General features: G+C 54.5%; 2 protein-coding genes across 3 annotated transcripts in view; one reads left to right on the top strand and one right to left on the bottom strand.

Annotated features, from left to right (window-relative positions):
* Positions 1 to 3,346, top strand: part of MOGS (mannosyl-oligosaccharide glucosidase) — a 16,147-nt gene extending 12,801 nt beyond the window's left edge. For both annotated transcript variants that reach the window (XM_078880363.1, XM_078880362.1), the window contains 2 exons: positions 121 to 302; positions 616 to 3,346. In XM_078880363.1, coding sequence (XP_078736489.1) covers positions 121 to 302; positions 616 to 1,110 — 677 coding nt within the window. In that variant the 3' untranslated portion in view covers positions 1,111 to 3,346. The remainder of the gene's footprint in view (positions 1 to 120; positions 303 to 615) is intronic.
* Positions 3,347 to 3,837: 491 nt separating this feature from the next.
* On the bottom strand, positions 3,838 to 16,282 carry QRSL1 (glutaminyl-tRNA amidotransferase subunit QRSL1). Its single transcript, XM_078880366.1, has 11 exons — positions 15,938 to 16,282; positions 14,682 to 14,841; positions 14,206 to 14,304; positions 13,588 to 13,684; positions 12,458 to 12,634; positions 9,945 to 10,120; positions 7,713 to 7,825; positions 6,877 to 7,069; positions 5,993 to 6,110; positions 4,673 to 4,878; positions 3,838 to 4,060 (listed from the first exon to the last, which is right to left on the bottom strand). The coding sequence occupies exons 1-11, from the start codon at positions 15,959 to 15,961 to the stop codon at positions 3,852 to 3,854; spliced, it is 1,572 nt and encodes a 523-aa protein (XP_078736492.1). The 5' UTR covers positions 15,962 to 16,282; the 3' UTR covers positions 3,838 to 3,851.
* Positions 16,283 to 16,512: the final 230 nt, after the last annotated feature.

Genomic DNA, 16,512 nt, shown 5'->3' with positions numbered 1-16,512 from the left:
CACCTCTTACACTCCGACCTCTCCGACTGCCGTCCATTTCCTCATCCACCTCCTCCTCTCCCTCCTTACTCGCTCGTCCCGTGTCACCACCCCCCCCCCCACCGCTCCTCGTGCGGGCAGCGTACGCGCGAATGCACCGCGAGCTGAGCGACAATGACGTCCTGGACGCGCTGCACTGGGCCGAGGAGCTGCAGGCCTACGCCGATTGGGGCAACCACACGGAGGCCGTGGCGCTGGTGCGCGAGAGGGTGCCGCCCGTGCCCGGGCAGCAGCAGTCGCGCGCGCCGCCGCAGATGCGACTGGTACGTGCCGGCCGTCGCGACTCGAACACGTGAACTAAAACTACGAAAATTATATTTTTGGTTTGTCCAGATGGGGCCCCGTCTGAGCGATACGGCCGTTTTTTCAGAAGCGACCTGGCCACGGTTGACAGCTCGACGACGTTGGCGGCTTCCCGTCGCGTGGGAATTAAAGCAGCTGCCGAATACTCTAAATGCGCGATGTCGATTCTGAGCGTGGACCCGCAGAGAACACGCAGACTCGAAATAAAATATAGTTTACAGTTCAGTTTTAGGCCTCCGCCATCGCTCAACCCCCACCTCTGTCGCGTCGTAGGTCCGCGCCGTCCGCCGCGCTCCCAGCGAGCGCTTCGTCAACGCGCTGGGCTACGTGAGCCTCTTCCCCCTGCTGCTCGGCGCCATCGAGACAGACTCCCCGCGCCTGCCGGCGCTCCTCGACCTCCTGCGCGACGAGAGCCGCATGTGGACGCCGTTCGGCCTGCGCTCGCTGTCGCGCTCCGACCCCCTCTACCAGAAGCGCAACACGGAGCACGACCCGCCCTACTGGCGCGGCGCCGTCTGGGTGAACCTCAACTATCTGGCGGCGCGCGCGCTCCACCGCTACGCGAAGCTCGGCGGGCCGCAGCAGCGACGCGCCGGCGACATCTACAACAGCCTGCGCGAGAACGTCGTCGGAAACGTGTACCGGCAGTACGCCGCCACGGGATACGTGTGGGAGCAGTACAGCGACACGACGGGCCGAGGCCAGGGCAGCCACCCCTTCACCGGCTGGACTTCGCTGGTGGTGCTCATGATGGCCGAGGAGTACTGATGATTACAGCTGGCGAGGACGGCTGGTCGTTCTGGCGTCCGTCGGGCCTTGTCCGTGGTGTGGTTGGGGGGCCCCTGATGAAAGGGCGATTTTTTTTTATTTAGTTTTGTCGTACGTGTGTGTGTGTGTTGAACTTCTTTTGCACCCTACGCAGCCAACCGTGCTAATCGGAGGTGCGGGGGAAGGACAACAAACTAAACACAAAAATCAATTCGACAGAAATGAATCGAAATGATTTAAAAGTGCATAGCTGCAGAGGGCTTCCTAATATCAGAAAGAAGAGCATTCCAGACGGCCGCAGAAGCGCATTTGAAAGCGCGCGATGCGGTGACCGTCTTTGTTTGATGGCGAGCCAAAAGCCGCTGCTGCGAGGATGACCAGAGTTCGCGTGATGATGATGGTTGTCGCTCCTGACGAGATCAGCGAGGTATTGTGGTTCATTTGCGGCCACCACTTTGTGTATTCGCAATCGTGTTCCAGTTCTGCCGTCGGGAAACTCGCAGTGAATCTCGCCCCGTGTGGCCGAGGGTGATTCGCAGAAGCGTATATCACGGGAACTGCTTCTGAAATCGCTTGAAGCGAACTTTTTTTTTTTTTTTTAATCCACACTCGGGGCTACTGCACTCTTCCACGTTCCTTGCTGTAGAGAAATGTTCACCGCACGACACTTGGACCGTTTTTTTTTCTTCTTTTTGTCAAACTTTAGGAGCTGGAACTTTTGTAAAACTAAGTGAAATGGTAAGTTTAAAAATGATGGGTTTTACTTTGTGTGTGTGTGTGTGCATAGTTTACTGGGTGTATGGGGGTGAGACCATCAACTCCGCTACAGTTGAAAACCGGGTTTAACCAGAAGCCGGTCTACGCGAGTCTCCATGTAAGCCTCTGGGTGCCTCAGTAAGTCGCCGGGTGACCCGATTAAGAGCGTCCAGCCCACTGCACTTGAGAACCCGGTTTTAGCCACAGGGCAGAGGTCGCAAACGGGTTTTGATTCCTTACCCGTACCCGGCCGCACCAGGGTCGCAAACGGGTACCTGTACCCAAGGGTACGGGTAGGGTACGGGTATCGTGTACCTGATTGCGACCTCTGGGATGAAGCCATGTTGCAGGCGCGGGTGGGTTGATTCTAGGAACTTGAATTGTGAGAAGAGACAAGACGTTGGGAAATGAGTGACAAACGGTTACTCACCAGTGACTCACGGCCTACCCGGCTACCCGTACCCGGCCGCACCAGGGTCACAAACGGGTACCCGTACCCAGCTGGGTACGGGTAGCCGGGTATCGGGTAGGATACGGGTATCGGGTACCCGGTTGCGACCTCTGCCACAGGGTGGTTGCGATGGACCCCAGATTTGAACCACGGATCTCAGCGGTGCCACCTCAGCCGCCACCCTCTCTTACACTCTGACCTGTCTGGCTGCCGTCCATTCCCCCCCTCTCCCTTGCTCCCTCATCTCCGATGAACGGTTCCTGTCGCCGTGCTGTCACTTCTCCGGCCAACAAGTCGACTGCGGAATCCCGTAGGCCTCGCACTTGGTAGTTCACGTGCGATCGCTCAGAGACAACTGTGTGATCACATGACCATGAGCACCTGGTGTGAAAATAGCAACTTAAAATAATTAACTTACACTGCTTTTGTTTAAGTTGCTACTTTAGAATTTTGCGAATGCGAGGCCTTCATGCGGGGGGCCCTGGCCATGCAGCCTAAACATTTCCTCAAGCTGCGAGCGAACCAACCGCGTGGAACAGCATGCAGGCTCCTCCTCGGCAACACAAACACCACCACCCCGCCCCGTGCACCGCGGGCCTCGTCCTGTTTGCCACTCGTCGTGAATTTGTAGCCGGAAGCCCACGCAGCTTCGAGGCTATGAGCGGAGGCAGCTTTCCTGTACCGGCGCACGTGACTCGCCGGGGCCTGCTAATATTAACGGCTCCGCCACCACCACCGCCACCACCACCAACACCATCCACTGACCCCCCCCTCCCCCCAATTCCCCCCCCCCCCCGATCCCCACCCCCCCCCCACGCCGCTTTCACGACCACTAAGCTGACCGTGCAGCCCAGAGCACAATGGGCGATGCCCCCCCCCCCGCTCTCTCACACGGGTGTCGCAAAACACTGGTCGTATCGAAATGTACTAAGCGGGGAAGAGTCCACTGTTGATTTTGTCGAATGTTTTATTTAATCGGCTTTGTTTTTTTTGTAAGACAAAATAAACCGCCCAAGACACGTCGCTGAAACTCAACACGTCCAACGAATGTTCTTGCTTCATCGAGATCTCCTGTTGCTCGACCGGCGCCCGTTGCGGGCTGGCGTCCGTGGTTTGTGTTGCTCTGGTCGGGGACGCGTCGACCCGCAGCTACTGCTACTGCTGCTTCTTCAGATCTTCCGTCTGCTTCGTGCAGCGAAGCGTGGCAGAAGCGGCACAACAGAGCCCTGCAGGATGGAGCCACACTATCCGCAATGTAGCGACGTCCATTCAGTAATTTTTATAAAGTTGCAGCAGACGAGAGACGTGTTCGGGAACCGACGTGACGGCTTCCGTGAACTCCAGCGCAGGCCGCGTCTTGCGTCACCCGAGATAGGTCACGATCTCTCACTCGCTCACCCGCCCACCCGCTTATCCGCCCGCCCGCTCGCTCGCTCACCCAGCCAACCGCTCGTTTGCCCACCCGCTCACCCTCCTGCTCACTCGCCCACCCACTTATTCACCCGCTTATTTGCCCCGCCCGCCCAACTCAAAGTTACGTCGATTTACTCCCTCGAGCGTCCGCTGTCGCCACCGGCGTCGAGAACGACTCGGGGAGGTCGATGCTCGGGAAGTTGGAGGCCGCCTCCAGCCACTTGGCCACGCTCAGCAGCTCCCGCTCGGAGAAGGCCGGGCCGATGAGCTGCAGGCTGAGGGGGAGACCCCGCGTAGACAGGGCCACAGGGACGCTCACCGCCGGGAGGCCTGCACCCACGCACGCACGCACGCATACACAACAACAACAAAGATCCCTCGTATAGACTGTAAGAGACTGTTGCGGCAAGTGCTGTTTGCGAGCACCTATGAAGGCCGGCATGGCACAAGAGGTAGTGGGTGGCCAGCACCATGCACGACCGCCTTTGTCTCCCCAAGTGTCGATGTTTACACACCGCACAAGGTACTCATTCGAGGCTGAGTCGACCTTGGGGAGGCCCAAGACCAGTTCAGATAATCGCCGGCTTCATTGCCCAGCGCACTAACTGCTGCACTACCGCTCCCCACACACACACGCATGCAACACACGCACCGCATGCACGCAGAGAAAAAAAATCTCGCGTAAAAAAACCATTTCCTGCTCAGAAGAGTATCGAGGCATTAGCGCTCATTTCCTGTTTAGAGCCCTGAGCCCATGGTGGAAATTCCACGTAGCTATGGATGGGTAGGGCGTGTCTCTCCATAGGACACTACTGACATTCCCACTCAAACTCTCTCGCACACTCTCACACACACACACTCGTACTCCGCAGAACAAGGAGGCCCAGATCAAATGGAGGCATCGCCGGCGTCCGGGATCGAACCCACTCGTCCCCTACGCACCGGCCATGTTGACGGGCTGCGTGAAGACGTCCTCCTGCGCGCTGCGCGTGCGGTTATCCTCGCTGCAGAAGTCGCGGTGCGTGGGGGCATCGCTCAGCGTGGTGGGCGTCAGCAGCACGCGCACGCCGCTCGCAAACACCGCCTCGAAGTCCCTGGCGATGAGGCGGCGCACGCGCTGGGCCTTCACGAAGTAGCGCTCGTAGTTCCTGCGCAGCGGGGGAGGGGAGGGGGAGGTTTTTCTCCGGGTCCTTCGGTTATTAAGTTCGCTTGCTTGCTTAGGACCGTGCAAATCTTTCGGTCGTTTTTTAACCCACTTCCCGTGATCCAATCGAGCTGACATTTTGCACACAGACTCGCTGTGCGTGACAATTAATGTTCGTGTTCGCGTAACATTTTTCCAAAATGTTACGCTTTTTAGGACAAAAATATTATATTTAATTACCAATTGTTTAATGCTGCCAGACAATCATCTGACCCATAGGTGGCAGCCATCTCAAGCCAGAGGACGAGAGGACTCTAGCCGCCACGCATATAAAGGATTTATAGTGAAAAACTTTGTTTTTACGGGTTATACTTATTCCACTCCACATTTAGAATCGACGTGCGTTCAGAGTACTCAGTTGCTATGAATGTCCACACGATAAAAGCCACTTTGTTGAGCTATTATTTGTGGCGAGGTCACTTCTGAAAAATATCGATATAGCTCAGTGTGTCATTAATTGTCCGATCACACCTTCATATATATATAGAGAACTGCAGAGCTTGCGTAATTATTGGTGCCGGCTCATTGCGTCACTGCCTTCTCGCTTATGTGCGATTCCTCCTCGCACCTGCGAGTGGTTCTCTCTCTACGAGAATAAGCGAGATGACACTTATTATTTCAATTATCTCCGACGCCTTGTGACCAGAGGTCGCAAACGGGTTTTGATTCCTTACCCGTACCCGTACCCGGCCGCACCAGGGTCGCAAACGGGTACCCGTACCCGTACACGGCCGTACCCGTAACCCTACCCGTACCCGGCCGGGTACGGGTAGGGTACGGGTATCGGGTACCCGATTGCGACCTCTGGGATGAAGCCATGTTGCAGGCGCGGGTGGGTTGATTCTAGGAACTTGAATTGTGAGTAGAGACAAGACGTTGGGAAATGAGTGACAAACGGTGACTCACCAGTGACTCACGGCCTACCCGTATCCGGCCGCACCAGGGTCGCAAACGGGTACCTGTACCCGGCTAGGTACGGGTAGCCGGGTATCGGGTAAGGTACGGGAATCGGGTACCCGGTTGCGACCTCTGCTTGTGACATCGCTCGCGCCGCTTACTGCTTCAGCAGAAAGTAGTTCCCGGCGAGGATTCGGCCCCGTACTACGTCGTTGAAGCCCTCGTGACGTGTGGCCGCGTACATCGCCTCCGTGGATTCATCCACCGTGCTCCTGTGGCCTGCGTAAAGGGACGCCAACCGCTTAAAACGTCGTCCTGGAAAAAAATCGACAATGTCCACGTCGTTCACGGCCCTTTCTCTATCCACTGCTGGACGAAGGCCTCCCTCCGCACCGTACCTCTGCGACGAACGGCGAACGCGCGCTAAAGCTGGGTCGTGTCGCCAGTGCGTGCGTCAGCAGGAGGGGGGAGCTACCGCGTATCTGTTGGCACGCCGTGCTACCAATCTGGCGACCCGAGTTTGATTCCTGCTCACGGCCAACATCAGTGGCGAATATCTTAACAAGGTTATAGGTTGACTCGGCCTTACGGTGTGTAAATCTCAGCACCGATGGTGGTGTGGCCAGAGCCACGCCCTGCCACCTCTGCCGCCCCAATCGGTGCAGCTCTCATCAATCAACGACTCGAGCACCTTCACAAACGGCGGCAATCCACCAGGCCCTGCTTCCTGACTGCGGGGAAACCCCGACGAGCTTCGCTCAGCGCGACACGCCTGATGATGATGATGATGACGACGCGGTGGCGGCGAGTGAGCGGCGCAAGTTCACACGTGGTGGGCAAGTGGTTGTGCGTTAGCGGTGGAGGTGCGATAGCTGCTGCCGCCACCATGGTGCCGGCGGTGGTGGTAGTGGTGGAGGTGGTGGTGGAGGTGGTGACGGCGGCGGTGGTGGTGGTAGAGGTGACGGTGGGGGTAGTGACAGGGGTGGCGGTGATGGCGGTGATGGCGGTGATGGCGGTGATGGCGGCGGTGTCGACGCGGCCGCACCGTACTGCAGGCCGTCGAAGCGCGCCATGTTGGAGGCCACCTCGGCGGTGCACAGCACGTGGTAGCACACGATGGAGTGCTGCGTGTGCGGGAGGGACACGCGCTCCACGCGCGCTCCGCCCGCCTCCAGGAGCTCCGCCGCGCGGCTCCACGCGGCCAGCACGTCCGCGGAGAGACCCGGAGCGTGGTACTCCTGCACAAATGCAAAGGATCCCCCCCCCCCAGCGTAGTCTTTAGCGGACTGCTGGGGCAAGGGCAGTTGCGAGCGTCTGCGAAGGCTGGCACGGCACACGAGGGGGCGGGTGGTCAACGCCATGCTCGGCCGCCTTTGTCTCCCCAGGCATTCGTTTAAAGCCGAGTCGACCTCGGCGGGGCCCGGTTCAAGTAATCGTCACCGGTGTTGGCCGTGAGCGGAAATGGAACTCGGCAACGACTCCGCCGCCACTCCACACCGACAAAAGACAAAGACGCGCCCTCCCCCATCGCGTGAACAGACTCTTGCGGCGAGCGACGTCACCTACGACGGCCACAACGGAAAACACGAGGGGGAACTGAACTCTGCTCGTGGGTTTCACAGCGCGGCGCGCTCACCCACCGCAGAGACGACCGCTCACCCCCACGCACTCACCCCCACGCACTTACCCACACGTCTCCACGCACTTACCCACACGTCTCCACGCACTCACCCCCACGCACTCACCCCCACGCACTTACCCACACGTCTCCACGCACACGCTCATCCCCACGCACTCACCCCCACGCACTTACCCACATGTCTCCACGCACACGCCCGTCCCCTAGCTCGCCCGCGCACAGGGTGGCCGAGGTGCCCGTACCTCGGGGATGCCCACGTGTAGGCCGCTGACGCCGCCCTCGTGCGGCAGGGAGAACGGACGGAACGCTTCCCTCGCCGACGTCGAGTCCAGGGGGTCCACGCCACCCAGCACCCCTACGGGAGGTGGGGAGGGGGGCGTTAGAGGGGGTGGGGGGGGTGTTAGAGGGGGTGGGGGAGCGTTAGAGGGGGTGGAGGGGGGGCGTTAGAGGGGGTGGGGGGGGTGTTAGAGGGGGTGGGGGAGCGTTAGAGGGGGTGGAGGGGGGGCGTTAGAGGGGGTGGGGGGGGGTGTTAGAGGGGGTGGGGGAGCGTTATAGGGGGTGGAGGGGGGGCGTTAGAGGGGGTGGGGGGGGTGTTAGAGGGGGTGGGGGAGCGTTAGAGGGGGTGGGGGAGCGTTAGAGGGGGTGGAGGGGGGGCGTTAGAGGGGGTGGAGGGGGGGCGTTAGAGGGGGTGGGGGAGCGTTAGAGGGGGTGGGGGGGTGAGGGGGTGGGGGGGTGAGGGGGTGGGGGCGTTAGAGGGGGTGGAGGGCGTTATATGGGGGGGTGAAGAGGGGGTGGGGGGGGCGTTAGAGGGGGTGGGGGGGGGGCGTTAGAGGGGGTGGGGGGTGTTAGAAGGCGGGGGGGCACAGTTGGTGAGGCGCGCGTCATTCCAATACTCTCATCACCTGCTTAAGCTTCCAAGACCTGGCAACATCCGGTGCATTCTGGTTGAATTTTCCTTGTGCCGTGGCCACAATAGCGCTGAATGGAGGTTTCACTTTAATTTCAACCTGCGGGCGCTCCATCTCAGGTAACATCTCAGTTTCCTGCACCTCCGATTAGCACGGTTGCCTATGTACGGTGCGAAAGAAGTTCAACATACATACAAACAAAAGCTATTTATTTTAAAGCACTGTCTTTTGCCGGGGGTATTCTGTGCGAATCAGTGTTATTTGGACTTGTGACAATCCGACAATCATGAGGTTTTGGCCAAATTCGTGAACTCAAACTAAAACTATAAAACTAAACAATGTTTATGTTACTAGGTAAGGCCCACTCAACCATATAGCTCTTTTTCAGAAGCGACCTGGCCACAAACGATAGCTCAACGAAGCGGCTTGTCATCGTGTGGAAATGTAGAGCAGCAGCCAAATACTCTAAACATACATTGATTCTAAAGTTGGAGGGAAAACCCGGAGATAAATCCAAGCGGCCACGAGGAGAAAGACACGCAAACTCCAAATATACAGCAGCAGGCGTCAAGGTCGGGATAGAACCCACGACCTCCTGCATACCAGGCGAGGTAGTTAACATCTCCTAGCCACCGTGATGATGATGAGAGAGAGACACGCAAACTCCAAATGTACAGCAGGCGTCGTCAGGGTCGGGATCGAACCCACGACCTCCTGCACACCAGGCGAGGCAGTTAACATCTCCTAGCCACCGTGATGATGATGAGAGAGAGAGACACGCAAACTCCAGATATACAGCAGCAGGCGTCAAGGTCGGGATAGAACCCACGACCTCCTGCACACCAGGCGAGGTAGTTAACATCTCCTCGCCACCGTGATGATGATGATGAGAGAGAGACACGCAAACTCCAAATATACAGCAGCAGGCGTCAGGGTCGTGATGGAACACACGACCTCCTGTATACCAGGCGAGGTAGTCAACATCTCCTAGCCACCGTGATGATGATGAGAGAGACACGCAAACTCCAAATACACAGCAGACGTCAAGGTCGGAATCGAACCCACGACCTCCTGCATACCAGGCGAGGTAGTTAACATCTCGCCACGGAGAGACACGCAAACTCCAAATATACAGCAGGCGTCGTCAGGGTCGGGATCGAACCCACGACCTCCTCCATACCAGGCGAGGTAGTTAAAATCTCGCCACGGAGAGACACGCAAACTCCAAATATACAGCAGGCGTCGTCAGGGTCGGGATCGAACCCACGACCTCCTGCGTACCAGGCGAGGTAGTTAACATCTCCCAGCCACCGTGATGATTATGAGAGAGAGAGAGAGAGACACGCAAACTCCAAATATATAGCAGGCGTCGTCAGGGTCGAGATCGAACCCACGACCTCCTGTGTACCAGGCGAGGTAGTTAACATCTCCTAGCCACCGTGATGATTATGAGAGAGAGAGAGAGAGACACGCAAACTCCAAATATACAGCAGGCGTCGTCAGGGTCGTGATCGAACCCACGACCTGCTGCGTACCAGGCGAGGTAGTTAACATCTCGCCACTCACCCAGGACGGTGGCGGCGTCGTCGGCGCTCGAAGCCAGGACCCCCGGCACGTCCATGGAGTTGACGAGGGGGATGAGGCCGTGGCGCGACACGAGGCCGTACGTTGGCTTGAGGCCCACCACTCCGCAGCGCGACGCCGGGTTCCGCGTCGAGCCTCCCGTGTCCGAGCCCAGTGCGCTGCTCCGCCACAGTGGGAGGGGGGGGTAGGGTGATGAGAGTCAGCGTTGTTAGCGGTTCGTCTGGGATCCGCGTCAGGAGAGAGAGGTCACCATGAGGTCGAACAAACGTCCGCACTGCACGAGTTTGACACTTCATATTTAAAGTGGCGGTAAGAGAAACAAGACGCAGCATGGCCCAGATGTGTGTACGTACGTTGAACTTGTTTCGTACCGTACGTAGCCAACTGCGCTAAGCGGAGGTGCAGTGTTGAGTCTATGGGTAGTGATAAGTCTATGGGTAGTGTTGAGTCTATGGGTAGTGTTGAGTCTATGGGTAGTGTTGAGTCTATGGGTAGTGATGAGTCTATGGGTAGTGTTTAGTCTATGGGTAGTGATGAGTCTATGGGTAGTGTTGAGTCTATGGGTAGTGATGAGTCTATGGGTAGTGTTGAGTCTATGGGTAGTGATGAGTCTATGGGTAGTGTTGAGTCTATGGGTAGTGATGAGTCTATGGGTAGTGTTGAGTCTATGGGCAGTGTTGAGTCTATGGGCAGTGTTGAGTCTATGGGTAGTGTTGAGTCTATGGGTAGTGTTGAGTCTATGGGCAGTGTTGAGTCTATGGGTAGTGATGAGTCTATGGGTAGTGTTGAGTCTATGGGCAATGTTGAGTCTATGGGTAGTGATGAGTCTATGGGTAGTGTTGAGTCTATGGGCAGTGTTGAGTCTATGGGCAGTGTTGAGTCTATGGGTAGTGTTGAGTCTATGGGTAGTGTTGAGTATATGGGCAGTGTTGAGTCTATGGGTAGTGATGAGTCTATGGGTAGTGTTGAGTCTATGGGCAATGTTGAGTCTATGGGTAGTGTTGAGTCGATGGGTAGTGTTAGTCTATGGGTAGTGTTGAGTCTATGGGTAGTGTTGAGTCTATGGGTAGTGTTGAGTCTATGGGTAGTGTTGAGTCTATGGGTAGTGATGAGTCTATGGGTAGTGTTGAGTCTATGGGCAGTGTTGAGTCTATGGGCAGTGTTGAGTCTATGGGTAGTGTTGAGTCTATGGGTAGTGTTGAGTCTATGGGCAGTGTTGAGTCTATGGGTAGTGATGAGTCTATGGGTAGTGTTGAGTCTATGGGCAATGTTGAGTCTATGGGTAGTGATGAGTCTATGGGTAGTGTTGAGTCTATGGGCAGTGTTGAGTCTATGGGCAGTGTTGAGTCTATGGGTAGTGTTGAGTCTATGGGTAGTGTTGAGTATATGGGCAGTGTTGAGTCTATGGGTAGTGATGAGTCTATGGGTAGTGTTGAGTCTATGGGCAATGTTGAGTCTATGGGTAGTGTTGAGTCGATGGGTAGTGTTAGTCTATGGGTAGTGTTGAGTCTATGGGTAGTGTTGAGTCTATGGGTAGTGTTGAGTCGATGGGTAGTGTTGAGTCGATGGGTAGTGTTAGTCTATGGGTAGTGTTAGTCTATGGGTAGTGTTGAGTTTATGGGTCGTGTTGAGTCTATGGGTAGTGTTAGTCTATGGGTAGTGTTGAGTCGATGGGTAGTGTTGAGTCTATGGGCAGTGTTGAGTCGATGGGTAGTGTTGAGTCTATGGGTAGTGTTAGTCTATGGGTAGTGTTAGTCTATGGGTAGTGTTAGTCTATGGGCAGTGTTGAGTATATGGGTAGTGTTGAGTCTATGGGCAGTGTTGAGTCGATGGGTAGTGTTGAGTCTATGGGCAGTGTTAGTCTATGGGCAGTGTTGAGTATATGGGTAGTGTTGAGTCGATGGGTAGTGTTGAGTCTATGGGCAGTGTTGAGTCGATGGGTAGTGTTGAGTCTATGGGCAGTGTTAGTCTATGGGCAGTGTTGAGTCTATGGGCAGTGTTGAGTCGATGGGTAGTGTTGAGTCTATGGGTAGTGTTAGTCTATGGGCAGTGTTGAGTCTATGGGCAGTGTTGAGTCGATGGGTAGTGTTGAGTCTATGGGTAGTGTTAGTCTATGGGCAGTATGTATGTTGAAGTCCGCATGTGCCTGCACTCTAGATTGAAAACTCGTTTCTTTATAACTGATTTTTGTCATTCATTTGTTGTCCTTCCCCCCCGTACCTCCGATAATTATCACTGTTGGCTATGTACGGTGCGAAAGAAGTTCAACATACATACATACATGCGTTCCATGCTGTATTCAGTTCCTGCACCACGTGGCACCACAGGGCACCACGTGGAACTGTACCACACCACAAATAAGCATTTCCCCCATCCTCTAGCTTCATGCAAATTTGAAGGTGGTTGGTACACGACCACAGCCAGAAACATGGCTCACGATTTGCACGTTTGTCTACGTACGGTGCGAAGGAAGTTCAGCATGCACACACACTCACAAGAAACACGTTCTTGCCGCAACAGCAGCGGCGCTCCCACCAGAGCTCCCGCCTGTGATCAGCCACTCCCCGTCATCACCGTCGCCACTGTCGCCAAGGTGGTGCCGCTCGCGGTAGGAGCGCGAGTAGCCCCAGGGGTTCCGCACCGGCCCGAACACGCTGTCCGTGCTGCCCGAGCTGCGGCGAGAGGGAGAGAGGGGGACGGTGCGAGACGTAAGGGCACCGCACCGCACCAGCGACCCGATTGAGAGCCAATCCAAATTGATTACGGCATTGCCCGTCACTTGGGACACCCAAATTAGAGAAAAAAAGTACGATTTGCAATTATGAAAATACCTTTAACTGACAGCTACACACTGTACTATTTGGTTTTTTGGGTAAAGTCACGTAGGTAAAAAAAGGAAAATAAATTAAATCACGACGTTTCGGAGGCAACACAAGCTTCCGTCTTCAGGTGGAACCGTCACAGCAAAATTGCTGTATCAAGTGGCTGTATTGCTGTATCAAGTTGCCTCCAAAACGTCATGATTTAATTTATTTTCCTTTTTTTACCTACGTGACTTTACCGAAAAAACCAAAGAGTATGGACCCTTGCAGTCACTAAAACTTCAAATCTAGAAGCTACACACTGGTTTCCATGTTTTTTAGAAGAGGCAAAGGTGCAGCCCTGCAATTGCTCGCTTACGCGACTGCCGGCAGAAGGGTCTCCATGAGACGAAGCTCTAAAAGAGCTCTTGTGGAGCTCCTTCTAGAGCAGTGGTTCTTAACCTGGGGTGCAAGCACCCCCTGGGGGTGCGAGATGCCCTTTCTGGGGCTAGCGAGACATGACGGATGTTCTTCCACGTTAAATCATCTAAACACAAACTAAGCAACGGGCACGTAAGTACAACTATTTAGTTTCTTCAAACCCAATGTATTCATTAACATCATAAATGTTTTAACGATTGAGAACCAAAGGGGCGCAAGGCTGCAGTAAAGGTTAAGAACCACTGCTCTAGAGGGTATTTGGCCGACTCTTTCATGCTGGCAAAACGTCTTGGAAGAGGTGGGATTGCTCACGCTTCCATACTGCCAATTAAATACTTGCAAAGACGACGTTCGTCTCCGGGGCTCGACTCGACTGCCCTCACCCCATGCCGAACTCATCCAAGTTGGTCTTGCCAAGCAGCACTGCGCCCTGGTCCAGTAGCCGTTGCACCACCGTGGCGTTGAAGGGCGGCACGTAGCCTGGCGCGCAAGGTGCCCACCAACACCAAGAGCGTCCGCAGGCCACAGGGCATCCGTGTGTGTACCGACGCACACACGCACGCACGCGCACGCACGAAAATGATAGTTTACATTTTGAAAAGCACAGAGGACAACAATAAAATAGATTGACAGCTTGCTGCTCTTCTGACATGCGCTTGTGCAAGGGCACCGACATCTTTTGATCGAGCGATACGTCTGAAATCTAGCGGAAAAAATACCAAAGGGTCACGTCTCATTCACTGTACAGATGTGTGTGTGACTGTACAGGTGTGTTCAGCTGTGTGTGTGAATGTACAGGTGTGGATTTTACTGTGCGGCTGTGTGCAGGTGTGTCTAGTGCCGTACAGGTGCGTGCAGATGATGAGTTTGTGTTATTGTAAGAGGTGTGTCTGTATAATCGTAGCTGACACTGTGCGGCTGTGTAGATGTGTCCGGTAGGGTACAGGTGTGTGCGGGAGATGTGTTTCTGCACAGGTGTGTTTGTGTGTTGACTGTGGCACCTTGCAGCATGCGGGAGGCACACGTGGTCTCGATGCCCTTGGTGCTAAAGTTGTCCTTGACAGCGAAAGGAATTCCGTCCAAGGGGCCCAGAGGCTGCCCTGAAGAGGGTGAAACAGGCTGGGAGTTAACTTATAAACAAAAAGGAATCACGAAAAGACGAATGGCTCTGAACCAGAGGTCGCAACCGGGTACCCAATACCCATATCCTACCCGATACCCGGCTACCCGTACCCGGCCGGGTACCAAGAAGATGAATCCCTGCAGTCACGAAAGCTTTAAATAGAAATTCAGGATTTAAACATCGGCGATTGCCTGCATTTGAACCCTGGGTCTCAGCGGTGCCAGCTGATCGCTCTGACCTCTGAGCTACCCGCCCAGGGTTCAATCCCCCTCACGTGTCAAAAGGTGAGCGCTGGCTGGCTGGGGGGGAAGGGGGGAGAACGTTCATTTTGTTTGCGCAGCAGCAGCTTCTAACCCAAGCGGTGTCGGCGCTCGGATTCGATCGCTTGGCTCATCGCCCGCTCTGGCGCGAGGATGATGTAGGCATTGAGGCGCCGCGTCTCATCCGCCCAGGCCAGGCAGCGCCGGCACAACTCGACGGGAGACAGGGATCCATCGCGCAGCGCCGCCGACGCCTGCGGTGATAGAGAGAAAACCCAAGGCGCTTGCGAGCATCGTCTCGCTGACCGGTGTGGCGGCACGGGAGGCCCCGCGTGTCGGTGTAGCGGGCACAGAGAGAGAGAGGAGCCATCACATGCCTAGGATCCATGGTAGGGGGTCATTTACTAAGACCCAACTGGGCTGTTCGATGGCCAGTACTATGTGGCAAATGTAGCAAGTGGGTTTATGAAGCTATGATGTGCGGCGGACCTCTCGTGTGTGTGTCGAGTAGAAAACCTGATAATGTAGGCAAGTGATGAAGGAAACTGGCACTATTTGGACACACATGTAGGATGGACAACAGGAAAATGAAAAGCGTGTTGCTCGGAAAATGTTTACTTAACCCACCACCACCCGGGAGCCAATCAGTAAAGTTTGTCACGTAAACTAAACGTGCCATTTACTGTAGTTACTACTTCAGAGCAAACCCGCCATATTTACAATTCGAGTACGACCTTTCGTTGGTGATTGCAACATTCTTCATCGAGATATATATTTTAAAATTGTCGATCCACCCCCCCCCAAAAAAAACACATTTGCGATTAATAATGTTCGCGAAATCCTACGTGTTAAACGGAATTTCTGTTATACAGTGGGCTTCAAAAAAATGTTAACACTAATATGGTACTAACTGTAACATGATAACAAATTTTGATTTAAAGCTTTCGTGACTGCAGGGATTCATATTCTTGGTTCCTTCGGTAAAGTCACGTAGAAGAGAAATAATAATAAATATACTTTTTATAATAAAAATCTATTTTTTTGTATTTCCCTTCTACATGACTTTACCGAAAGAACCAAGAATATGATAACAAATGTAATGTTAATTGCTTCAAAAAGTCAAGAGTCTCTCCCACATGTTCGCCATCATTGTCAACCCGTGTGCCTGGAATCTTCTGGTCTCCAGAGCCCGGATGCACATTTATTGTGGTACTGTTGCAAATTTTCAGAAGTGTTAACGTTTTTTTGAAGCGCCCTGTAATGACACTCAACACGAAAGCTGAAGCCGTCTGGTAAGGTCATTCGCACGAGGAACGAGTGTGGACACACACACACGCACACGGGACTCACCTGCTTGAGTGTCAGTCCCAGCATGGTGCTGCTAGGGGGGTAGCGGAGAGTCGATAGTTGCCTGGGACGGGTTAGAGATTGTTTTGATCTCTAGAAGAGCCACGTGGTCACTGGGAGAGTGCCGGAGAGAACGACATAGTCGGGGAGTCTTTGGCAGCTTGAATCAATTACTGGGAGAGTCAGGGATGTTAGTGGAGTCGAGTAGTATTTGAGGGACCGGGAGAGTCAAGTGGTTAATAAAAGAGACAATAACTTTACGGGAGAATCGATGAGAAAGTCAACGACTCTATGGGAAAGTCGATGAGTGAGTCAATGACTCTATGGGAGAGATGAGGGAGTCAAAGGCTCTATTGGAGAGTCAATGACTCTATGAGAGAGTCAATGAGTGAGTCAATGACTCTATGGGAGAATCAATGAGGGAGTCAATGACTCTATGGGAGAGTCGATGAGGGAGTCAATGACTCTATGGGAAAATCGATGAGGGAGTCAAGAACTCTGAGGGAGTCAAGGACTCTATTGGAGAGTCGATGACTCTATGAGAGAGTCGATGAGTGAGTCAACGACTCTATTGGATA

The sequence above is a fragment of the Lampetra fluviatilis genome, chromosome 57 (genome assembly GCF_964198595.1).
Source record: "Lampetra fluviatilis chromosome 57, kcLamFluv1.1, whole genome shotgun sequence".
NCBI classification, from domain to species: domain Eukaryota; kingdom Metazoa; phylum Chordata; class Hyperoartia; order Petromyzontiformes; family Petromyzontidae; genus Lampetra; species Lampetra fluviatilis.
This window is presented reverse-complemented; position numbering and strand designations above follow the sequence as displayed.

Excerpts from the sequence above, each read along its gene's own strand:
- QRSL1 (XM_078880366.1), bottom strand. The coding sequence starts at position 15,961 with ATGCTGGGACTGACACTCAAGCAG. Across the intron at positions 12,635-13,587 it reads TTGGATGAGTTCGGCATGGG|CTCGGGCAGCACGGACAGCG; the intron begins GTGAGGGCAGTC and ends CTCTCGCCGCAG. Across the intron at positions 10,121-12,457 it reads GCGGCAAGAACGTGTTTCTT|CGCACTGGGCTCGGACACGG; the intron begins GTGAGTGTGTGT and ends GTGGCGGAGCAG.